The sequence below is a fragment of the Eretmochelys imbricata genome, chromosome 11 (assembly GCF_965152235.1).
Source record: "Eretmochelys imbricata isolate rEreImb1 chromosome 11, rEreImb1.hap1, whole genome shotgun sequence".
NCBI classification, from domain to species: domain Eukaryota; kingdom Metazoa; phylum Chordata; order Testudines; family Cheloniidae; genus Eretmochelys; species Eretmochelys imbricata.
This window is the reverse complement of record NC_135582.1, coordinates 14887909-14913760: the sequence shown is the minus strand read 5'-3', so window position 1 is coordinate 14913760 and position 25852 is coordinate 14887909. Positions and strand designations below refer to the sequence as shown.

The following is a 25852-nucleotide window of genomic DNA, read 5'->3' as shown; positions in this document are numbered from 1 at the left end:
TGAGGTAAAAATGATGTTCTAAAGGCAAAGTAACTTGATAACTGATTACCTCTTTGAAATGTAAATGGATATCTGTTTTTAATGGATATTTTACACACACGTTCTAGAAGATAATGCAACTCCTTACTCTACTATAGCGATACTCAGACTGTGGCTCGCAAGCCTTAAGTGGCTCTTTAATGTCTCTCCTGTGGCTCTTTGCAGCACATGATATTAAAACACTGTCATTTAATTGACAGGTTTCAGAGTAGCAGCCGTGTTAGTATGTATCCGCAAAAAGAAAAGGAGGACTTGTGGCACCTTAGAGACTAACAAATTTGAGCATAAGCTTTCGTGAGCTACAACTCACTTCATCGGATGAATCTGATTAACAAAATAAATTATGAACAAAATAAATGTGTTAGTCTCTAAGGTTCCACAAGTACTCCTTTTCTTTTTGTGATTTAATTAAATTAACAACCAACCAGGATGCTTTTACTACGTTATTAACCACTTATGTTATCAACTTGCACTAAGTTATTAACATATTTGCTGTGAGAATAATTATATATAACATATATATAGTTAAAAAAATAAAAATTATTTCCTGTCATACTGTTTAAATATGACTAGTACTATAATAAATGAAACAATGAATTCACGCTACTGGGTCTCTTTTAGGTAATGTTGATCACTAAATTTGGCTCCTGAACCAATGAGGTCAGAGTATCACTGCTCTACTGTTTAAAAAGGAAGTTTGTGTTTGATATAACTGAATTGTGATGCCAGTTTTGAGGGTGATCAGCACCATAGAAATATTTATAAATAAACTGATATGCAAAAGTTGAGAAAGTCTACTGACAGGTGATTAATGAATTGTAAAATTTATTGTTGTGAATTGTGTAAATCTTAAAGGAATTAAAAGAGCTTGCACATTCTTCCCTGATTTTATTCCCTTTTGTTTATTACACATAGGTTTCATTACACCCCACCCCACCCCGACCCATGCCGTCCAATCACAAAAGGTTTTCTTTATTCACAAGTATTCAGGCTCTTGCCTGAACCCTACACCTGGGTTGTCATCAGCCACTACTACTTTCCAATCCACAAACACCCCTTGTTAACTCCTGGCTCCTTCCCCATCAGACTTCACACTTCATTTGGATCATTTTTTCTAAAAAGCCATCTCTCTGTAGTTTCCCAGTGATTTCTCAATATTTGTCCCACTATCTCAAACAATACATGTAGCAACTGAGTGGCATGAACGGGTCACATCATCAACTTTTTACTATCCTGTGTATATCCCACTCCATGCAGATATAGGACCAATGCATTCTCACTCCTGTATCCCCTCTCGACAGCTTTTGTGACTGTACCATTGCCCCAAATGGATTCGTTATGAAAATACTGGGACTGGTCTGATTTTGCAATACAGTACTTGAAGCTTGAACAAAAGAAGTCCATACTTAAAAAACACATTATGTCGGTAAAATACAGTAAGTAAATAATGATCAAGAATCCATTGTAACTTGAAACCTAACAATCCCAGAAAAAAATTTGTTTACAGATTTTATGAACCTGTCTCCCCTTTTTCAGAGAAAAAAGGATTTTGTATGGGAAAGAGGATAGAAATGGAGGCAATGAGTTCTCTCCTTCGTAATGAGGTACTTTCACTTTCACACAGCTATATTACTACTGTAAACCCTCCAAGGGTAGAAGAAATAGAATTGAACCATTAGATCGAGCAGTTTCTTAGGGAGAGAAGAAGCAAATAATTCACACACTGCTTCTCTGTAGAAAATTCAGGCTTAGCAGCAGTTAGGTATCTTTGTTCCTATACCCAACAGTTGGAGAACACTCCTGATATGCCCCATGTGGGTGGAAAATAATGGTTTGCTAAAATATGTATAATTATGAAAACAAGCTGAATGGTTTCTATCAGAAGAAAATAAAAAAATCCTGAGTGGTACAAAATATGCAATTCTGTCTCATCAAAATATATGCACAATGGATCTTGCTCTTAAAGCTCTGGAAAATGAATGGGCTGCAGATATCAGACTTTCTGGAACATATTTCTAATAAAAGAGAGGAAACTGAGGCAGTGAATGGCATCTATCTTCCCTGTGACTGGTGCATACCTAACACCTCAATATTAGTGGCCACTATGCACACACTTTTGGAGGATGAACCCAAAGAGAATCAATGCAGCATACAGTTCTATAAACGGTGCCTTTATTTGACTTCTAGCAGGGGTCTCAAATACACAGTCCGCAGAGTTATTTCCTGCGGCCCGCCATAGGCATCGATTCCACCAGCAACCAAGCTCCCCTCACTCCCCCGTACTCCCAAGCGCACCGTGTCCCCGCTCCGCCGCGTACCTCACAGTGCTTCCCGCCACCAAACAGCTGTTTGGCGGTGCTTAAGGCTTTCCAGGAGGGGGGACGCAGCACGCTCAAGGGAGGAGGTGGAGAAGAGGCGGGGTCGGGGCAGGGATTTGGAGAAGGGGTTGGAATAGGGGCAGGGAGAGGGCGGAGTTGGGGTGGGAATTTTGGGGAAGGGGTGGGAAGAGGTGGGGCAGGGCCTCATGGAAGGGGCGGAGTGGGGACAGGGCCGGAGGCGAGGGGTGGGGGGACTTTAACCAAAGTAATTCTAAAAGTAAATGCACGTTTTGCCTTTTGAGTGAGGTGCATTACTGAGTGTTTATATTTTATTAAAACCCCTCTTCGCATTACGGTTTTTAAAAAGTTAATACATTGACTTTTAATACCACACTATATTGCTCTTCATTTTTTACTACACTTTTGTATCGTTGTATGAAAAGATTTCAGTGCTCGGGCCAATGTATTAGTCCTCATGTGGCCCTCGTGCTGATTTGAGTTTGAGATCCCTGACTTACAGTTTGCCAACCTTTGTTGTGATAACCACAACTGCTGTTTTGGTACTTTGAAGCTGTTAGTAAACAGGGTAGGAAAGAGCAGCCCTCATGCTGCTCTAAATTTCAGCCAAGTATTGACTCTCCAAACAGCGGCATCAGTATCAGGAGACAGAGATCTCAACACAATGAACCTGACTGACCACTGTGCAACTCTAGTTTTACACCAATATAACTACACTGAAAAAAAAAAATCAATGAGGATACACTGGTGAATCAGCCGTCAATGAGTCAATTTGCAAACTGTGCCCCGTTCTCCTGCCGTTCTCCTTATATTTCAGTCTAGTACTCATACGTATCTATTCTTAGAAAAGATTTTGATCGATCTTTCTGTAAAGTTCCTGATGTCAAGCTTCAGTATCTTTTTTTGATGCAACTGTGGAAATACTGGGTGTGCATGATAAAACAATCAGTTTCAACTGGTGCTACCTGTACCCAGAATACTATAGGCCGGATGGCTTATTTTGGTTTCACATAGACTGTTGTAACGGATTTAAAGGAAGCTGTTCCCAATGTGCAATGTTGATGTATAAAACAAAGATATAGAAAGAACATGAAAGAAGAGTGTACTGAGGTCAAAGCCCTAAGGTCCTGAAAGAAAATAATTGGGGAAATTGTGACCTGTGACTGCCTATGATACATTCAGCTTAATTGGATCACACCTAATACTATGAGTTAAAGTCCTTAAAGATTAAAACAACCAAGAGAAAAAATTATTTTGTATAAAAGTCCTATCAACTTAAAGGAAAAGCATATTGGGTATGATTGTGTAACTCAGGCTACCATAGTGTCACTGTCTTCCCTAGTGGAGAGGCCACACAGAGATATGAGTCAGCTACTGACTCCCAACTATGGCAGCTAGGGTGAAATCCTGCACCCTCTGAAGTCAATGGTACGACTCTCAGACTTTCGTGATGGTACTTCATCTTAAGTAGTACAGGCTGATGTTTTCATATCCAGAGCTTCCCACATTCAGTCCTTGCAGATGACATCTTTAAATCAGATATAGCAACTCTAAGCTATATAAGGGGGGGGGGGGAATTAAATTAAACACAAAACAACAGCATGATTACCCACCACAAAAGCATATCCCACTACCAGCATTAATGATCATTTTGTCTTTGTTGACAACTACTTGTAAGCCTCAGAGCTGCTCTAATTTAAGCTGGCTGCAACAGCCCTCAAGAGTTTGTTATCCCAGATAAGGCTTACCAAGAGCATGAGCACTCTAGCCATGCTGCCTCCCCTATGCTAAAAAGCACATACTCAAGTATCATTACATGACCTTCAGGGTAACAAGTCTCTTGCAGGAGAAACCCAGCTCTTAGCTTCTCTCTCAATTTTACAGTTGCTAATATGAATTGATGCAATCTCAGGTCCTTGTTTGCCAGAGAACACGCAGCTTAGGTTACTGTTTCTCTTAGTATGAGAAGAAAGTCTTCAGAAAAGCACGAATTTTGCATCATGCGCTAAAGATGGCTGTAGCTCAGTCTGATCTCCAGTAGCAGCATGTCCTATAACTGAAGGAGCAGGGATCTGAAAAGCGAGGATTAAATCCCCTTAGGAGGACTCTTCTCTCCTGCAAAATCCTTTAAGTGGGTCAGTCAGCACCATTTCATAAATAAGTGTGTCCAAAGGACATTTGAAACAAACTACCAAGAAAAGTGGTAGATTCTCCACTTATTGAAATCTTCATATCACGACTGGTTGCCTTTCTGGAAAATATGCTTTAATCAAGCACAGGTTACTGGGTTCAATACAGGAAAAATAACTAGATGAAAGATGATGTAATGATCCCTTCCATACTTAATCAATGAATATATGAATCTTTGTCCCTAGCCCATAGGAAATCAGGCATAAGGAGGAGGAACACCATCCCCGTGTCTTATCCAGGTTGGAGCCCCACACTGTAAGGAGAACACCACATATTAAGGTAGTAAGTACACTACCATTGGCTGACGACTACACTATCACTTTTATAGCAACTGTAGTTTAGGAAGGAGCAACTGACCATTCCATGCTCAGGAAGCTATGTGTGCTTTAGGGTAGATGGTAGACAGGCTTGGAAGGATTAAATTTTTATTGGTAAATGTCATTAAACACTGATTTGATACACACCATCCCCAGCTCACAAATATTTCCATCAATGATAACTGAAATTTACAGACAGAGTAAGAAAAATGCTGCTTGAAAACTTATTTGATTTATGGATATTTACTTTTTTGGCATGTGTTGACAATTGGTGTTTTAAAGGTTATGACGCTAAGTTTTTGAATCTCAATATCTACTGTCAACTATTGTCTGTCACACCCCGCAATTTCTCACAACTGAGAAAATTCAAATAAATAAAAATCTATTAAAATGCTTAAAAATAAACACTGATATTAAATCTAATTCTGCCAAGCCTATAGACAGACCTTCTTACAGGCAGTATAGACTCTCTCTTAAAGGAGTGGCCTAATTATTCCCAACTGTTTTTCACTAATCAGAGGTGCAACGGTTTCAGTTGTAAATGGTTAGAGATTGCCACCACAGCTTTCAGAGCCTGCATGTGACAGACTGACCCATCCAGCTCAGCTCTGGCTGATGGCAGTACTATTATCTCCTCCTCTCTGGTATTGTGTCCATTGAGCTGGAAAAAATAGTTTAACTCATGCTTTCATGAGGTGGGGAATTTGAGTCTGAAATCATGCTAGTAAGTGCTGCTCTGTGAGCTGCCACTGCAGTTTGTCAAGTAGGGTGATCAAGCAAGGTCCAAAGCTCTTTAAATTTCCTCCCCCGCATGGGTCCCTGAGATCTTGAATTCAGTGACTTTTAGAGCCAGGTTTATCTCATTTCTACGCTTTCACAAGTGACTGTGCTGTTTTTAGTTTGTCTCAGAGCTTATCCAGACAAAGGCAGTTGGGTTTGATTAGCTGGCCCATTACCGTGAAAGTTCTGCAAGACTGTGGAAGCTCTGGTGAACGAGGGCTACAATGACTTCTTAGAATCTCGAACTACCTCAGCACAAGGACATGCAAATTCCTTCTGCTGATGACTGGATTCAGATATGGACTTTTGCCATGATTGCCACAATCTTCTGTCCCATTTTAATTCATTGAACATTATTTATCATGCACAGTGACCTAAGATGGTGAAACGCAATGAGAGCGCAGCTAATGGCTTTGGATAGCAGACAGTGGTCATGTCCAACTAGCTGCTATCTGGTATTTAATCACTGACCTGAGGGGAAGGAGTTCTAGAAGCCTGTCATACATTTGCACTCGTACTGGACAGCATCAGAGCCAAGACAGTTTTATTTTAAATCTTATAATTGGCTCCAACTTGACAAGGACCATAGTTTATTTTCTCCCAAGACGAGGAACAACCAAAGGTACAATCTGATGGAGTACCCATAGTAAGTGGATCCTCATTAGAGCATCTCATGAAGGTTAAGAGCTGAAAAGTTCCCTTACCCCTTAAGAGCTTTTTTTTGTACACGAGTAGCAGCTGTGGTTAAGAAGTTCCATTTTTTGTCCCTACAACTGGTACTGAGTCTGAGAGCTGCTGAGCACTTACAAATCCTATCTAATGTTCTTGAAAACAAGGTACTGAGAATTAGAGAATAATTTTGACAAATGTAAACCTGGTCTGCACAGAAAATTTTAAAGATGGAGATGTTACTAGGTTAATGGGCTGCAGGGGCAGAACTTTGGCATAAATAAAACCCATCCTTTGGAACTAAATGTCCATATATATATGCATTTTCAGTCGAGGGGCCTCTTAGATTCCATTTTCTCATGACATCATCATCTCTTCAGGAATATAAAGGGCACAGGGTTTGACACAAGACTTTTTTTGTACTTGCTATTTGAACACGAGTGCAAGAAGCTGGGAGGGTTTAAAAATGTGATTTTGTGGGTTCTGCTGGGGCTCTGCATGAATTTAATGTTAATAAAATGTGCCAGATTGACAGTTCTGTAGATAGAAATAGTCTATTTGTCCACAATTAGTTGCAGCATAGCTAGCGGCAATGAAAGATTCTTCTGTAGATAGAAATAGTCTATTTGTCCACAATTAGTTGCAGCATAGCTAGCGGCAATGAAAGATTCTTCCCAACATGACTACCTCACTCCTCCTCACACATTTCATGTTTCCACCCTGACTCAAAGGGACAAGATCACACGCTGAGATGTATGTTTGTGCCCAATTTCCGTTTGGAGTTAGCTTGAGACCAACAACTCATTACATGCAGACTGTTGAATGACCAGTGATGGTGATGTTTAAATTTTAACCTCTTCACAACAGGAAGGTCATCTTCAAATCAGCAATTAACACACTCTTCGGGCCATACAAATAATCAACAACAAATCAATTTTTGTTCGCAATCAACTAGAGCCAATGCACTACAGGTGGAAAACTTTGTATTCTGTTTAGGGCTGTAGATTAATCATAGTTAACTCACATGATTAACTTAAAAAATTAACTGATTAATCACAGTTTTAATTGCACTGTTAAACAGAATAATTGAAATATATTAAATATTTTGGACATTTTTCTACATTTTCAAATATATTGATTCCAGTTACAACACAGGATACAACATGTACACTGCTCACTTTATATTTTATTACAAATATTTGCACTGTAAAAATGATAAAAGAAATATTTTTCAATTCACCTCCTACAAGTACTGCAGTGCAATCTCTTTATCATGAAAGTGCAACTTACAAAATGTAGATTTTTTTTGTTACATAACTGCACTCAAAAACAAAACAATGCAAAACTTTAGAGCCTACAAGTCCACTCAGTCCTACTTCTTGTTTAGCCAATCACTAAGACAAACAAGTTTGTTTACATTTACAGGAGATAAAATGTTACCCCACTTCTTATTTACAATGTCACTAGAAAGTGAAAACAGGAGTTTGCATGGGACTTTTGTAGCCTGCATTGCAAGGTTTTTTTACATGCCAGATATGCTAAACATTCATATGCCCCTTCATGCTTTGGCCACCATTCCAGAGGACATGCTTCCATGCTGATGACACTCGTTAAAAAAAAATGTGTTAATTAAATTTGTGACTGAACTCCTTGGGGCAGAATTGTGTATCTCCAGCTCTGTTTTACTCACATTCTGCCATATATTTCATGTTATAGCAGTCTCAGATGATGACTCAGCACATGTTGTTCATTTTAAGAACACTTCCGCTGCAGATCTTGCAAAACGCAAAGAAGGTACCAATGTAAGATTTCTAAAGATAGCTACAGCTCTCGACACAAGGTTTAAGAATCCGAAGTGCCTTCCAAAATCTGAGAGCGATGAGGTGCAGAGCATGCTTTCAGAAGTCTTAAAACTCTGATGCAGAAACTACAGAACTCGAACCATCAAAAAAGAAAATCAACCTTCTGCAGGTGGCATCTGATCCATGATGATGAAAATGAACATGCGTCAGTCCGCACTGCCTTGGATTCTTATTGAGCAGAACCCATCATCAGCATGGACGCATGTCCTCTGGAACGGTGGTTGAAGCATGAAGGAACAAATGAATCTTTAGTGCATCTGGCACGTAAATATCCTGTGACACCACCTACAACAGTGCCATGCAAACGCCTGTTCTCACCTTCAGTGAGAACTTCACTGTAATCAAGAAGTGGACAGCATTATCTCCTGCAAATGTAAACAGTCATTTGTCTGAGCTATTGGCTGAACAAGAAATGGGACTGTGTGGACTTATGAGCTCTAAAGTTTTACATTGTTTTAGGTTTTGAGTGCAGTTATTTTTTGTACATAATTCTACATTTGTAAGTTCAACTTTCAAGATAAAGAGATTGCACTACGGTACTTGTATTAGGTGAACTGAAAAAACACAATTTCTTTTGTTTCTTTACGGTGCAAATATTTGAAATCAAAAATAAATATAAAGTGAACTACTGTATAGTTTGTATTCTGTGTTGTAATGAAATCAATATATTTGAAAATGTAGAGAACATCCAAAATATTTAAATAAATGGTATTCTATTATTGTTTAACAGTGTGATTAATTTTTTAATCACTCGAGTAATTGCGATTAATTTTTTTAATTGATTGACAGCCCCCAGCACTCCCTCGGGTCGCCCCCGTCCCCAAGATTTAGTCAGGGGTATACAGTACAAGTCATGGACAGGTCATAGGCCGTGAATTTTTGTTTACTGCCCATGAACAGTCCATGACTTTTACTAAAAATAGCTGTGACTAAAACGTAGCCTTACAAATAACACATTCGTAATAAACTAAACCAAGTGAAGCATTCAAGCAGGTTTAATCAGAAGAACTCTAACATTAGTGCTGGCGTGTTGTGCACTTTCACCACAGTTCAATATAATCTGTGATAATTTTATCCTTAAGCTTTTCATTTCTCCTTGCCTTCATACATTTCAGGTTCCAGTACAAAAAAACCCAAACCAAAACAAAAAACACCTATACAGTCTTTCAGTGACACAGACATTAATCAAACTGAGCTATTAATATGATTATTTTTATGTTATTCCAACTGAATTTATATGGTGCACATTGGCATCTAATTTAAAGACTGTAGACATGGACACATTTTTACCCACGCAAAACTGACCAATATTCAGATTTAACAACTCTCTCACTGTGTAATCACTTATCAGTACCAGAACTGACTGCTCTCTGCAAAGAGCAATCCTTTATGTATTTTTTTTTAAAAGAGGTGTTTTTGACACTACACTTATCCAATTCTTTTAGTTCTGTCACTTGTATAATTATCCCTCCTTGTTAAGAAACAGCAAAGAAGCTTTCCTAATGCAAACAATACTTCTGTGTTTGAAGTGGGCACCATCTGGTATACTCACATTAGAGGAATCTCTCACACCTTAGTAAGAACAAACCTAATTTGGTACAAACAGCCTTTAAAAAAGGTGGTGGAAAAACATATGCTTCACAGCAACATTCTGTCAAGATTTTAAAAAGGCGGCTCCCCCAACCTTGTGATAAACCCACTCTTTCACATGCTCACAGAAAGGAGAGGTGCAGGACTGTAGAATCCAGTTATTTATCGTCTTAAACAAAAACACCATCTTATAGCAAAGGAAGGAGGAAACCCTGCGTGGCAAATAAACTTCATATAAGTCTAAATTTACTGGGAATGTGCAGTAAGTATATTGAGAGTACATGACCTGTACACTTTGAAACAGGGGAGGAATTCAAAGTTAAGAAGGGTGGAGGGAGGCCTTGTAGATGCAACCACCTTTAAAAAATTATTATTAAACTCCTATCTCTTGGCACAATATGGTACATGCCAAAGGCAAAAACTGTTCTCAAAATCTCTTCCTGGGCTTATGGACACGTCACACCTGGCAAGAATGATGAAGATTAACAAAGCTGGGGGAGAACAGCAACTCCATCAGGGGAAGGTCATTGCAAATCACCCTTTAATTTGGTATTTAAATAGAGGTTTCCGGAAATTGGGAAGTTGTTAATGCTTCAATGAGCTGTGTTTGATAATACCCTCAACTTCCTCTTCTAGTACACGCACATGAGGAAAGATCCTGTTCTGTAATATCTAGTACATTCGATTTTACATGTGATACATTTTGGTCTGACTTGAATCAGTTCTTATTTTCTAGATTATTAATCATCGTTCTACTGTAATAGTCAAGGTCCTGCTGCCTTCTTTCAGAACAGAAGAAATGTAACATTGAAATATGACCCTATGGCTTCTGTTCTTCCATTCCTTTATAATAGAGAAAGGCAGGGAATTTGCCATTGCCTCTGTTGAGTTATAGGGTTTATCTCATAAGTGGGAAAGCTCCATACCTCACAAGTGTCAACGAAAAGGAAGAAATATGAGAAGACTATTGGACATAAGAACGACCTATAACTCATATCTGGCAGTGATGTATTATATGTATTAATTGCTCGAAGAGCCAGATTTTCTTTTCACAGTACTGTAAAAAACAATCCCAGTAGAACACAATAAATTGAGCTAATAAATTGAGCTAACAAAACTAATTGCCTTGATTAGTGAAGCAGCAAGGATTTGGTTTTGACAATGCTAGTTACTGAATCTGCACCCAGTCATATGACTGGTAATGGGGGCCCACTGAGAGCGATGTCCCACTCCCACAAACACTTACGCTTGTGCTGATCTTTACTCATATAAGCAGTCCCACTGAAGCCCAGGGGACTACTTGTGTGCTTAAAGCCAATCAGGTAAGCAGGTATCAGCAGGATCAGGGCCTTTGTTCCATGGCTGTTCTCAGTCACAGAACAGGGTGCTGATTCAGGCCCCAATTCAGTAAAACACGTAAGGACATGCTCAAGCTCATCCCTATTCAGGAAAGCTATTAAGCACATAAATCCCATTGACTTTCAAGTTCCAGTAAGACCTAAGCACGTGGTTAAATGCTTTCCTGCATAGGGATATTTTCCTGAATCGCATCTTCATTACTTAGCACTGTCATAAATGCTGCTTTATAGAAGCCACTGCAAACTAATTGCCTTATCAGGGCCTAAGATCAAATATGATTTGATAAAATGTAACCAGAAAAGAACATACCTTTTCAGCATACTCCGACACTATCTGCTTGATCTCATCAGACTGGAGTCCAACAATCTGACCTACTGTGCTAGCTGTTAACCTGCCCTGCAATTAAACCAAGAAGCATTTATTGAAGCTTTGGGACAATCAGTAGTAATAAATTGTAGGGTTGTTTGTAAAGCACCTCCCCCAAAACCATATAAATACAATACTATTTTAATGTAATCAAATCTGTTTATAAAAGAATGAAGCATGTAATGAAGTTCATTTTCCCCAGAACTCAGTAAACAAATGAAGCTTCTTACATGCCCTCCATGAAGAAATGTAACTACTGAGGCTTCCTTCATAGTGCCAATAATTCAACTAAATTTAAAGTCACCTTTGCAGACCGTCAAAGTGCTTTAACAACCACCTTTTGAGCCAAATTATTGCCATGTAGGTGTGTGGAAAAGTGTTCATCCTAAATCACATGTGCAATGAAGCCAAATCTCTCTACTAAGATGAAGAATTTTAGGAGGCATCTGACCACAAGATAAGTCTGTCATGTCCATCATTTGTCAAATGAATCTGTCCATTTGGAACATCAGAAAATGTGAAAGGTATCAGGATTTTCAAAATAGTACACAGATTGTTTACTATGTTTATTGCTATATCAGGAATCACTATGGAATTACAGCGAAAGGACAGTAACGCAAACAAGCAATATTTAGATGTTATATCAAAGTTACCAAATCCTAGCTATGATGAATGCAATGAAATGCTCACAATATTTTTTCCAGCAAGAGGAACACCCCGTAAGATCCCTACCTTACCTCTGTAAAGTAAAAGTGTGAAAAAGTCTAGGTTACACAAAGGCTTCATATGTTTAAATGACAGGTTTCAGAGCAGCAGCTGTGTTAGTCTGTATCCACAAAAAGAACAGGAGTACTTGTGGCACCTTAGAGACTACCAAATTTATTAGAGCATAAGCTTTCATGGGCTACAGTCCACTTCATCGGATGCATAGAATGGAACATATAGTAAGAAGACATATATACACACATATATAAACACATACAGAGGTGGAAGTTGCCATACAAACTGTAAGAGGCTAATTAAGATGAGCTATTATCAGCAGGAGAAAAAAAAAACGCTTGTAGTGATAATCAAGATGGCCCATTTAGATAGTTGACAAGAAGGTGTGAGGATACTTAACATAGGGAAATAGATTCAATGTGTAATGACCCAGCCACTCCCAGTCTCTATTCAAACCCAAGTTAATGGTATCCAGTTTGCATATTAATTCAAGCTCAGCAGTTTCTCCCTGGAGTCTGTTTTTGAAGCTTTTCTGTTGCAAAATTGCCACCCTTAAATCTTTTACTGAGTGGCCACAGAGATGAAAGTGTTCTCCTACTGGTTTTATGTTTAAATGCCATTTCAAGGACAGTTGCATTGTAGTATGTTTGTTTATGCAATTATTTATGCAGAAACCACTTAATAAGCAGCACTAGGATTATGCAAAGGCCACAATCATTATTTTAGGGTAAGGATTTTAAGTCAGAAGTCTTATGAAAAGTACTGTCTCATGCTCAATCATCTTTCCCTGTATCCATTTTTAATTTGGATAAAAATGGATCCATTTTTAATTCAGTACCTCGAAGATTTGCAACAGTTAACCATATTTCAGGAACAATGACAGCTTTCAAAGTAAATGGCAGATATAGAGGGGAAATTCAGGGGCACAAATAATTTAAGTGTTGTTAAGCGTGTTGAACTGATTCATTATACAGAAAAAAAACCAGACACCTGGGATTGGAGCACTCTATTATTTTAATCTCTGTAACTACACAACAGTCCTTTTATCTGACTGGCAAAGTCTCAATGCACTTTGAGCCCAACCCAAATCCCAATAAAGTCAATGGGATTCTCTCTGCTGATAAATCTGGTTTGAATTCTGATGGCTAAGATATATCAATGCACATAAATGTTAAAGCAAGCTACAATTTCAAGTATTGCTTACCTCTTCTGTTGCCATTGCAGCCATTCCAGTCATCAGTGTTTTAATACGAAGCTAATGAAAAAAGATATTATTGCAAGACAAGAAACAACATGTGAGCAAAACAATCAGCATTAGAGGCCTTTAAATACTTAGTATACTTCTATTCTATGAGAGTTCCCATCAGCCAATCAATCTAATTTGCATTCTATTTTAATGCTCCTTACAGAAGAATAAACTATTATGAAAGTTAGTGAGGCAGTTGCTAAAATTATTCCAACCAGGAAGTTCTTTGATTACAGTAAGGACTCAGCTCATGTGGCACCTACAACACTCAGCTCCCATCATTGTCAATGAGAGATGAGGCCACTGAGCTACTCCTTTCCCAAAAAAGCACTAACAGGATCAGGTCTTAAGTATGAATGGTTCTGTGGTTGTAAAACAAAATGTTGGCCAGGTTTTTACATGGAAAATCCTAAGTGAACATTTACTTTTTGTGCATCTGTTTATTATCCCATATTTCCCTATCTGAAAGGAAATCACTGCTCAGCTAAGCTATTGAAATTTTCCTCTTTGTAGAGAGGGAACAGAACATGCTGTGCTTTTTACACTGTCCCTGAGCTATTAATATCTAAGCCCTCTCTCTGTGTCCATGTGTGTGTGTGTGTATACACAAACGTATAGCACACCTCTTCAGCAGCTTGAAGGTCATCTTCATCATAGGCATCAGCCTTTCCTGCTGCTGCAAGTCCTGTAGGTAGTATCATTTTCTTGTCTTCAGCCTATTTAAGGAAAATAAATATACCACATAGCTACATAAGATAATACCAGCAGTCAAAGGGTTAAAGTAAAACAAGGAGGAAACTGTAATTCAGGTGTTATATTTAAATAACTGAAGTATAATGTTATATACTGTCTAGTGTCCAAGTTCAGGCCCTGCCCAAGCAGGTGCAACCCACTGAGATAAATGGGAGCCCAGCCTGCGTAAGACTGATGGCTATTTAGTCTCTCCATCTCTGTGTATGGTATAGCACATCCAATATAAGAAAGCAGCATTTTTACAAGTGTATTTTAATATAAATAAAGTTTAAATCTAGATCAAAGTAGTGGTTTAAAATCTGTGCACCTGAAAACTCATTTTAAATACAAAGATATAAACCTATGTGGGGGACTGTCCACTTTCAGAAGAATTAATTCTGTTATAGTAAGTAGCATTCCCCAGAGATTTATACTGTATTTCTTGACACCACGTCATCACTCTGCTCAAACAGTTAAGTCCCCTCTCTTGTAGTGGCTTAACTCAGGTGACAAATGGCGACAGTCTGACATATTGGCTAACAAAGCCAATAGGACTTTGTGAAGGGACATGGTCATATTTTATGGCTGCACCTCAGTCATAGCTGCAGACTGGTTTATTTTGTACCCGCAGCCAAACAGTTAGAAATATCTTCTTTTATATTACCTGAATATTGAATTTATAAGTTAAATGTTGGTGTACTGCTGGTTCTTCATATACCCTACCACTAACCGTATTGTGCTTTCCTACCAACCTGCAACAGGATATGCTCACAATTTGATGCATTATCTATCTCAATAATACCTTGTTATTGAAACAAAGTAATATTGTGCTACAGCATGTTCTATTTTGATGGGTGTCATGAAATTATAAAATTTTTAGGGCTGTCAAACGATTTTAAAAAGTAACTGAGATTAATCGCACTGTTAAACAATAAAATACCATATATTTTAACATTTTTGGATGTTTTCTGTATTTTCAAATATATTGATTTCAATTACAACACAGAATACAAAGTGTACAGCACTCACTTTATATTTTATTACAAATATTTTCACTGTAAAAACCAAAAGAAAGTGTTTTTTAAATTCACCTAATACAAGTACTGTAGTGCAATCTCTTTGTCGTGAAAATTGAATTTACAAATGGAGAATTATGTACAAAAAAATAACTGAATTGAAAAATAAATCAACGTAAAACTTCAGAGCCTACAAGTGCACTCAGTCCTATTTCTTGTCCAGACAATCTCTCAAACAAGTTTGTTTACATTTGCAGGAGATAATGCTGACCGCTTCTTGTTTACCTCTCCTGAAAGTGAGACCAGGGGCTCGCGTGGCACTGTTGTAACCGGTGTAACAGGATATTTACGTGCCAGATGCACTAAAGATTCATTTGTTCCTTCATGCTTCAACCACCATTCCAGAGGACATGCATCCATGCTGATGATGGGTTCTGCTCGATAATGATCCGAACAGTACGGACAGATGCATGTTCATTTTCATCATCTGAGTCAGATACCACCAGCAGAAGATTGATTTTCTTTTTTGGTGGTTCAGGTTTTGTAGTTTCCTCATTGGAGTGTTGCTCTTTTAAAGACTTCTGAAAGCATGCACCATGCCTTGTCCCTCTCAGATTTTGGAAGGCACTTCAGATTCTTAAACCTTGGGTGGAGTGCTGTAGCTATCTTTAGAAATCTCACATTGGTACCTTCTTTGCATTTTGCCAAATCTGCAGTGAAAGTGTTCTTAAAATGAACAACACGTGGTGGGTCATCATCTGAGACTCCTATAACATGAAATATATGGCAGAATGCAGGTAACACACAGAGCTGGAGACATACAATTCTCCCCTAAGGAGTTCAGTCACAAATTTAATTAACACATTCTTTAAAAAAATTGTGTCATCAGTATGGAAGCATGTCCTTGGAATGGTGACCAAAACGTAAAGGGGCATACGAATGTTTATCATATCTGGCATGTAAATACCTTGCAAGGCAGACTACAAAAGTCCCATGCATGCGCCTTTTCTCACTTTCAGGTGACACTGTAAATAAGAAGCGGGCAGCATTATCTTCCATAAATGTAAACAAACTTGTTTGTCTTAGCGATTGGCTGAACAATAAGTAAGCCTGAGTAGACTTGCAGGCTCTAAAGTTTTGCATTTTTTTGTTTTTGAGTGCAGTTATGTTACAAAATATCTACATTTTGTAAATTGCACTTCACAATAAAGATATCACACTACAGTACTTGTATGAGGTGAACTGAAAAATACTATTTTTTCATTTTTATAGTGCAAATATTTGTAATAAAAATACTAATAAAGTGAGCACTACACTTTGTATTCTGTGTTGTAACTGAAATCAATATATTTGAAAATGTAGAAAAAGTCCAAAAATATTAAATAAATTTCAATTGGTATTCCATTGTTTAACAATGCGATTAAATCCGTGATTAATCGCAATTAATTTTTTTAATCACGATTACTTTTTTTTTTTTTTAATTAGTCATGTCAGTGAACTGCGATTAAATCGACAGCCCTAAAAATTTTCAATGGAAACAAAAACAAAGCATGGTCACATTAGCTATAATAAGGGACAATCCTACAATGTTTTGTTCATGGCACAGCACAATACATTTGTATAACAGCAAATTATCCTTTGCACGGTCATTGCTTGAAAACATTTTTATCTAATCAAATGACTTTTTGCAGTCCGTTATTGGATTTGTGTCAAACGGACTGTTTGTGAAAGCAGCCTGACATGACCTTTTAACAGGTATTTTCAAGGTAGGAAGATAATTTAAAAAGAGGCAGAAATCAATTATATCTTTCATGGGCTGCAGAGCTTTAGTTTCATTTAGGAATTTAAAAAAAAAAAGCAACAAAACACACAAGCCTGCTGACTTCAGAGCCTTCCTTCAAGATCTTCCAGAATTGAGGTTTCTTAAGAAAAAAAAAATAGGGTTCCTTCCCCCTTGACCACACTGTTTCTTAATTTTATATCAGTAATCAATATTACCCCTTACCTTCTCCATTTTGCCTGATTGTCTGCTCAATCCATACCTCCTAAAATATACATGAAAGAAGTCAAAGATGTGTGTTGCTAGAACAACCAACATTCTCAATTTCATAAATACACTTGTATTAATATTCTGTACATAAGAAATGCACTAAGAGGTGAATTCTGTAACACAACAAAAAAAGCCAGCTTTGGATTAGTTAATGAATGCCCCAATAACAGACTTTACAGCATATTTTCAGTTCCCCACCAATCTTTCTATACTGTAATTCCATAGAGCTGCAATCAACATTCTATAGTGCTAATGTCTGGAGAGCAACATGCTCTTACCTAAGGAAGGCTTAAGCGTTGGTGGAGGAAAGTAAAACTTAGCAGTTAATTATATATGCCTGATTCAGGAAAGCACTTACACATGTGCTTAAGTTCCGCTTAAGTTCCACTAAAGTCAATGGGACTCAAAGCTTAAAGGCTTCTCTGAACTGCAATTTTTTTTAACGTATCAAGGCCTTAAATCCTCACAGCACTAATATATACACACAAATGGGCTTTTGGTTTAATTTTTTCCTCAGAGAAAAGCTTATACCCTGCTAACCCACATTTTTAAACAGAGTGTATTTTGTTATTATGCACAACTTTTCACAAGCAACCAAGCGTTATTAGGTCAGAAATGAGTAACCAAACTCAACCTCATCATTAGAAACGCCCACGAACAAAACAAAAAAATACACACACAAGCATGAAAAGACAAGCTTGACATTCCTGGAAAACTTATTTGGAGATAAAAGACTCTTTAAAGAGGTATTTGCTGTAGAAGGAGTTTCCGACATCTTATGAATAAACGTAGTAAAAGTTTAAATAAAGGCAATCAGTGACATCAGGATTGTTTCCCACTAACTGCCCACTTTCAGGGTCAAATTCAGCCTTTGATTATGTCAAGGCAACTCCCAGCCTTAAGCAGCTTATTTACACTAGAAAGTGTAACTCTACCACTTTAACTATGCTGGTAGAGTTAAAGCAGTACAATCCTCCTCGTCTGGACAGAGTTATATCAGTTTAAAGGTGCTTTATACTGGCATGGCTATTCCCATATGGAAAGTGGAATTAGCTATAAAAGGCACCTACATAACTGCATCCATATCAGGGGTTATGTCAGTATAACTATTTCAGCAAAAATAAATAAATAAATAAATCGCACTTGTAACAGGTACAGTTACACTGGTACAATACTTGTGCTTATACCATGCCTTATAGTATGTACTGTACTACAAACTGATATATTAGAACCTTTGCCCCAAAATTAATTTGTGATATGTAAATAAGAGGTAGTGATATAAGCCCTGAGCCAAAGCCCACAGAACTCAAAGGAAAGATTTCATTAGATTTCGGATTAGGGTTTTGGACAACCTATGAGCTTTAAACACGAAAGACTAGCAGAAGAAAAGACAAGTGAGAATATGGCAGCAGATATTCAGTGTCTATAGCCATATTATGTCACACGCCATAACTATATATAGTAATGCCCATGTGTTTCTCCAGGCATGTGGAAGGAACAGAGTTGAAGGCTAAATGGGCTTTATAATTACTATGTCTGCAGTGATGGAGTCTTATACCTGGTCTACGGAGAGGGGGGGGAAGGATATAGATCTAAATTACGCAGCTTCAGCTACGTGAATAGCGTAGCTGAAGTCGACATACTTTGATCAACTTACCATGGTGTCTTCACCGCGGTGAGTTGACTGCTGCCGCTCCCCCATCGACTCCGCCTGCACCTCTCGAGGAGCTGGAGTACAGGAGTCGACGGGAAAGCGCTTGGGGGTCGATTTATCACGTCTAGACTCAACGTGATAAATCGATCCCCGCTAGATCGATCGCTGCCCGCCGATCCGGCGTGTAGTGTAGACATTAGGGCTAGTCTACGATAGATGTAATCCTGTTTCAAACAGGATTATATTCACATGTACTAAGGAACTTTTAGTGTACAGCAGCAGGGTCCACACGGGCAACTTAGTGTACAACATGCTGATGTGAATTAGAATTTACACCCAAATTAAGGTATTGTGTAGAGATGCCATGATTCAATTACTATCTCTGATATGTATTTGTTGGAATGGGATCAATGGTCCGTTCCAATACTATTATGGTAGTTAAAACATTTAAGGTTGCCACTTATATGTTTGTGGAATATGCCTCATTCCTTAAGTACAGCTGCTTATTTTATTTTAATTTACATCATCCTACATTATACCTACTAATGCCAGTCTAAACTTTAATGTTTGCCCCTTTGCTAGCATTTAAGCTTTTGTAGTCATCCTTATTCTATTAAACTGTGATTTCTGCTTCCCATTTTCCCCAACAACTTTTGCTATATATTTAATTTTTCTCCTCTCTCTGACTACCACCACTTTTGGCTGCCAGGTTCAATGCAGACCTATGATCACACAAACTTTTTCTTCTCCGATCAAATCCAACACAGTTTACGCTAGAGCTTCAGATCTTCTCTGTAATCATAATTCTGTACATATCACATATGTTCACATTTGTTGCTTATTGTACCATATCAGATATGGTTCTCTCCATTCATGAGTCCCATAATATATTCCTGTTATAATATGCTATGCAAAATATCCATACTTAATCCATTACAATTCTGCCGTATTCCTAGTTTTCTCCAAGTTCCTTTCGCTTTTTTATAAAATCAGCCTAAATTTCGTCAGTTCCTAACAGCATACTACACATACCATAATAATGAAGGGCGTTAATATCAGCTCAAACGATCAATCTAACAAATTTCCAGTCATACGCACTACCCTGCAAACTACATGCCTCCAGTCTCCTTTAATTTCCTACTGAAGCTCCTTGAATTTGTACATGAGCTCTTTAACAAACCTTGTATTTTAAGCGCAAGTTGTTTCATGAGTTGTCATGAATTCATGACTGAATCCAACAAAAACCTCATTTCCACTACAAAGACCTTTTTATCCTTCAATGTCTGTCCATCCCTATTTTTATTTGCTCTCTCTGTACTTGCCCTTTCCTCTAAAGTCCTAGTTTAAACCTCCCTGTGCTGCAGCTTTATCTGTTCTTTCCACCAGTTTGGTTCCTCTTTCCTCGGGTGTATCCTGATTGTGCCTCCAAATGTTCTGCAACATTTAGGCCAAAATCATTCCTGATGATCCACAAGATGAAAACTTCCTTGGTTTACTCCACCTTTCAAGCTGCCCATTCAGATTCTTAAATGTAGTGGGCCTGGAAGAGCACCAAAACCTTCCTTTAAAAAGAATCTACCAAGAATTTTATGTTCCTGAGATTTTATTCTAGCCTGCTGGGATCCAACCTTCTGATCTAAACCAGAAACTGTCTCAGGATTTAAATGGGCAGTCCTAAAAACGGGGGTGGGTGCGGAGGGAGGGGGAAGGAGAGGAATCCACTAGCACACAAGTCAAAATCATTCCCAGCAGAGTCCCACCAACTGCAGCAGAATCTAGTATTTCATTAAAAAAAATTTCTAGCTTAGATCATTGCAAAGAATATTTTCCAACAATAAATTGAGTACAGCAGAGATAGATGTTTAATGGAATGCAATGGAGCCATTCCCAACTGTAAAATTAAATTTTTCTTTATAAAAATAAAAACAGAATTCATTATGAAGAGGCTACAAATCACAAGTAATTAAAAACTAATTCTAATTAATTCCACCAAAAACTAAACAAAAAATTGCCCTTTCAAAAGACATTTGAGGACAAAATTTTCCACATGAACAAAAACTTCAGGGAGAAGCCAGCAATTTTATTCATTCAAGAAGGTATTTTTAAAAATGGTAGATTCATGGGAATATTTCAATTAGTAATGTGCAAAATGCTGCAGCCTTTGGACAAACTCCCATTGACTCGTTGTTTCAAAGCATATTGCAAGATTTCTCAACATGGTAGCTAAGGAACATTTACTTATTTTCAGTCAGATAAACGTGCAGCTGTGTCACTTGAAGATTATGGCATACAGTTTTTGTAAATGTTAGATTCATTACAGAATTATTAGCTACTATATACACAACAGGCATCTTATTTCTTGAGTCGCTAGAGATTGTGATGCTAGAGTAGTGTTCTGAACAGATCCAGAGATCATTAGAACTACTTACACTTATTTTTCTGCGCCAACCTGCTAATATTTAAAATATCTGTACTGAAATCCATTGAAAAATAATGTTCTTTGGTTAGCTTATGTATAGAATTCAAAAGTGCAGGCACGTGTGCTGAGTGAAAGGAGAGTCTTTTCTCATTCATAGTTGCATTCCAAATATTCCTCAATAGTTCTGTTCTGTTAAGTACATACTGCAGATTTTATTCCACTCTTATTGTCAATGATCAGGAAAGAAAATGTTCGTTAGTCCATGCTGCTATAGCCAAATACACAGAGAATGAGAGGAAATGTTATAAAGCATGCTCCAACTCAGGGCACCATTGCTGCCTTAAAATAAAAGTCAAAAGGAAAATACTCACAGTAAAGGGTCAGTAAACCTAAGGTAGGGAAGGAGGGATGAAAAAAAGATACAAAAAAAAGGAAGGAAAAAAGATATAGAACTCAATACTAGCTGAAGAACTTCAAAACAGATCAAATAGTGGAAAAGTCATCTATTAAGGGAGGCTTAAGTATTACTAAGCTAAGAAAATATTAGAAATAGAAATTGGAAACAGATAAAGTTTTTTAGTAACTCCAATTCCTTCTTCCCAAATACTGAACAGGTTTCCCCCCATTTCTCTCATAAGAAACTGTAAAGATTTCAAAAGGCAACAGATGTTAGCAAATATTTATTTTCATTTATATTTGTCTCTCTTCATCTGGAAGATCGCTTGCATAGCGCATGCGGCATCAGTGCTATAGCCACAATTCAGTATCCTGAGGTATTAACCACATCACCATTTCAAAATAAAACACTTCAATCCCCTTTCTTTCAGACTTCCAGAAATCACTTCTTGAAAGCCAACATTGGTTAAAGTTCACGGCTGAAAGTCTCAACCCAGTTAGAAGCATCAGGAATCTACACCATTCTTTTTACGTGCAGAGATCAATCACATACAATAAACAATCATTATTTATATGGTGATGATGCTGCTAATAGTCCTCACTCAGGGACTGAATCTCCACTGTGCTACACTGTGCACTGTACATGTCAACAAGATAATCCTTGCCCCAAAGTGTTTATAGTTTAAGTAAACTTAAAACGTGAAACCAAACATCTCTTTAAACCTTAGCAGTCTGCATGAAAATAAAAGGGTTTCAAACAAAACCTAGGTGGCTAGGTTTATACAATATAAAACACTTGAACCGCATCAGGATAAGTGAACAGTTAACACTAATGGGACCCACTTACCTGCCATATTCCAAAAGTGTGGCATGAACCTTAGACTCCTCATCTAGCAGCTCTTCTGCTCCATCCTGACGTTTATATTTTCTCTGAGGTTTATAAACCTCCTGCAGGACAGTAAACAAATTCAGAGATTGTCAAGAACTTCTCCAAAATAAATGGTTTTATTTTCTAAATGGATGAGCAATCCCACATTCAACAGCCCACCTCCTCTATCCACGCCACGTGGCTTTGAATTCTGTTTCTGCAATTAGGTTTGTACACCCTGACCTAAAAGGCTTCCTAGAGCAACTCTTTTCTTTCTCCTTTTTTCTAATGTCACACATGAATATTTCACAAAAGGCATAATTTATTCAATTTGCCATTTTAAGCACATTTGAAAAGATGGCCAAAACCAACAAAACAGATGCCGGTTTAAATGAAAAAACCTCTAATTAAACAGACAGCTTCAGAATGGGAATTATGTCTTAATTGGATAATTAAATGTAATTACTATCTACTTAATTACTGCTCCTTTAACCAGTCACACAGGAGGGGAAAACGGATTCTATTATATTTTAAGGAAAAAAGCACACAGGAAAAAAAATTCCCAGCATTCTATCAACCAAAATTAATCAATGCCATATTGTAGCTCAGTTAAAGAAAGTTCGATACAATTAAATGCTAGTTGGAGAGAACTGCTGTAAATACAGTAGAATCTCAGAGTTATAAACACCAGAGTAATGAACTGACCAGTCAACCACACACCTCATTTGGAACCTGAAGTATGCAAATCAGCAGCAGCGACAAATAAAAGCAAATACAGTACTGTGCTACACAAACTACTAAACAAATAAAGGGAAAACTTAAAAAAAGATTTAATGAGGTAACCATTTCTTTGCTTGTTTCATATAAATTAATAAGGTTAAAAGCAGCATTTTTCTTCTGCATGCTAGAGTTTCAAAGCTGTATTAAGTCAACGTTCAGTTGTAAAATTTTGAAAGAACCATAACATTTTGTTCAGAGTTACGAACAACCTCCATTCCCAAGGTGTTCGTAACTGAGGTTCTACTGTATCATGCAGTACACTAAGGCCACATCTATGAAGTTTTGTAGCAGTGTAACTATTGGGTGGGGTGATTTTTTTAAACAATATAGTTATACCTGTACAACTCCCAGTGTGAATGTAGTTGTGCCAATACGAAGGTGCCTTATACAGGAATAACTTATTCTCCTTCCCGTGTGGGAACAGCTATACTGATATAAGCACAAATATACTACACTATGGGCAGGGGTGAAAGTAACTTAAAGGACTTACCAGTACTCCAGAATCCTGAGCAGGGGGCGTGGCCACAACCGGAAGGGACGGGGCCTTTAAATCTCGACTTAAAGGACCCCAGGCTTGGCTGCGGTAGTGGCAGCTGGGAGCCCCGGGCCCTTTAAATCACTGCCGGAGCTACTAGCTGCAGAGGCAGCTGGGAGCCCCAGGGCTTGGGGGCCATTTAAAGGGCCTGGGCTCTGGCCGCCGCTACCACCCTGGGCCCTTTAAATCGCTGCCTGAGCCCTGCTGCCGGAGCCCTGGGGTAGCGGTGGCGGGGCTCCGGCAGTGATTTAAAAGGCCAGGGGCTCCTGGCTGCCGCTACCGCAGCGGTGCCCCGAGCCCTTTAAATCGCCGTTGGAGCCCGGGGGCCCCAGCCACCTCCGCCACCCGGGGTTCCAGCAGTGGGGCTCTGGTGGCAATTTAAATGGCCTGGGGCTCCAGCCGCTGCTGGGAGCCCCATGCCCTTTAAACTGCATCCTGGGGAAGCCGGTACAGTATGGCGCACCGGCTCTTGCCAATATGCCGTACCGGCTTACTTTCACCTCTGACTATGGGGCAGAGGGCTATACCACTTAAACTATATTCGTATAATGAAGCAGTACAACTTTTTTGTATAACCAAGACCTAAAAGTACTTCAAGGAAGTAACAAAAGAACAAATGTTTTTTAACAATAGTTTTTTAAAAGTGATTTATAATGGCTAAATCTCTATAAAACATTAAAAATTAAGATCCACAAGTACTACTGGCACTGAAAATACTTGAAAAAAAGATCAAGAGCTGTGTTGTCAACTCTTCTGATTTTACTGCCAGGTTTGTAATGTTTGGTGTTTTTCTTAAAGCCCCAGTACCAGAGTCAGTTGACTAAGTGAGAGTCAGCTCTCTCTCTCTCTCTCTGAAAAATGCACATTTCTAGCCCTCATGGTTACAGAGAAGCTTGAAAACATGAACCTTAAAGGCTCCAAGACCAGAAAGGTAATACCCTGCCCCATTTTTTAAAAAATTCACAAATTTTAAGCCTCTCATGGGGTTGTTTGTTTTTTTTTTTTTGGGGGGGGGGGGGGGTTGATTCATGTTTGTGTGTATGCTTGGGACTGGTAATGCAACAAAATGTTAAAAACACAGGGAAAAGCAAGTCTAGTATTTTTCATACTTAACTAATATCAGGAAACCTAACGGACGTGGTATTTTATCATGTGGGACGATAGCTTCAAAGATTTTAAAAAGCCAGAAGAGACAATAGTGATCTTCTAGTCTGACCTCCTGTGTAACACAGACCAAGATTTTCACCCAGCAACTCTTGAATCAAGCCCATAACTTCTTGATAAAGTAAAACGTATCTTTAGAAATTCTGAAATCAAGTGAACAAGAATCAACCAAGTCTCTTAGTAAGTTGCCAAATACTCTTTTATCCACACCTTATTTCTAGTCTGAATTTGTCTAGCTTCTCCTTCCAGCTGATGGATCTGGTTATGCCTTTGCCTGCTAACTTTGAAAGCTGTCTACGATCAGATGTCTCCCTGTCTAGACCTATGCTAAGGAATGGAATTCATAATAGCAATTACAGCATGCACAAATACACCATAAATGTTAGTCTTAACATCAGATAATTGTGTAGATGAACATAAAACTACTTACTGAGAATCTCAATTCACAGGACATTCATCTTTCATCAGTAGCTGCCCTAATTGCAGTCACTATTACGAATTCTTAATATTCCCTTTGCCAGCCTTCAGTCCTGGCCATAACCATAAATTTCATTTCATATTCCCCTTGAGTACAGCAGGTAGGTCTTTAGTCCACAGTTTTAATAATTAATCCAGATGACAGAATAATTTTTTCACATTTATTTGAGCCTCTTTTAGAGGGGATGATCTCTTCCTACAAATTCCAGTGCAAAGCAATGTAAGGATGACCTGCAAAGGTGACTTTTCCCCACTACTTAATTATGTAGAATGAAGTTTTGGGAGGG

The 25852-nt window shown here is 38.2% G+C and overlaps 1 protein-coding gene across 3 annotated transcripts in view; it reads right to left on the bottom strand.

Moving 5' to 3' along the window:
- CCDC93 (CCC complex scaffolding subunit CCDC93) overlaps positions 1–25852 on the bottom strand; it is a 111181-nt gene that overhangs the window by 49197 nt on the left and 36132 nt on the right. For 2 of the 3 annotated variants that reach the window (XM_077829396.1, XM_077829398.1), the window contains 6 exons: positions 22589–22689; positions 21717–21734; positions 17228–17267; positions 14098–14190; positions 13433–13483; positions 11452–11538 (listed from right to left, as the gene is read on the bottom strand). In XM_077829396.1, the coding sequence (XP_077685522.1) occupies positions 11452–11538; positions 13433–13483; positions 14098–14190; positions 17228–17267; positions 21717–21734; positions 22589–22689 (390 nt within the window). The remainder of the gene's footprint in view (positions 1–11451; positions 11539–13432; positions 13484–14097; positions 14191–17227; positions 17268–21716; positions 21735–22588; positions 22690–25852) is intronic. The other variant, XM_077829397.1, reaches the window with a different exon arrangement.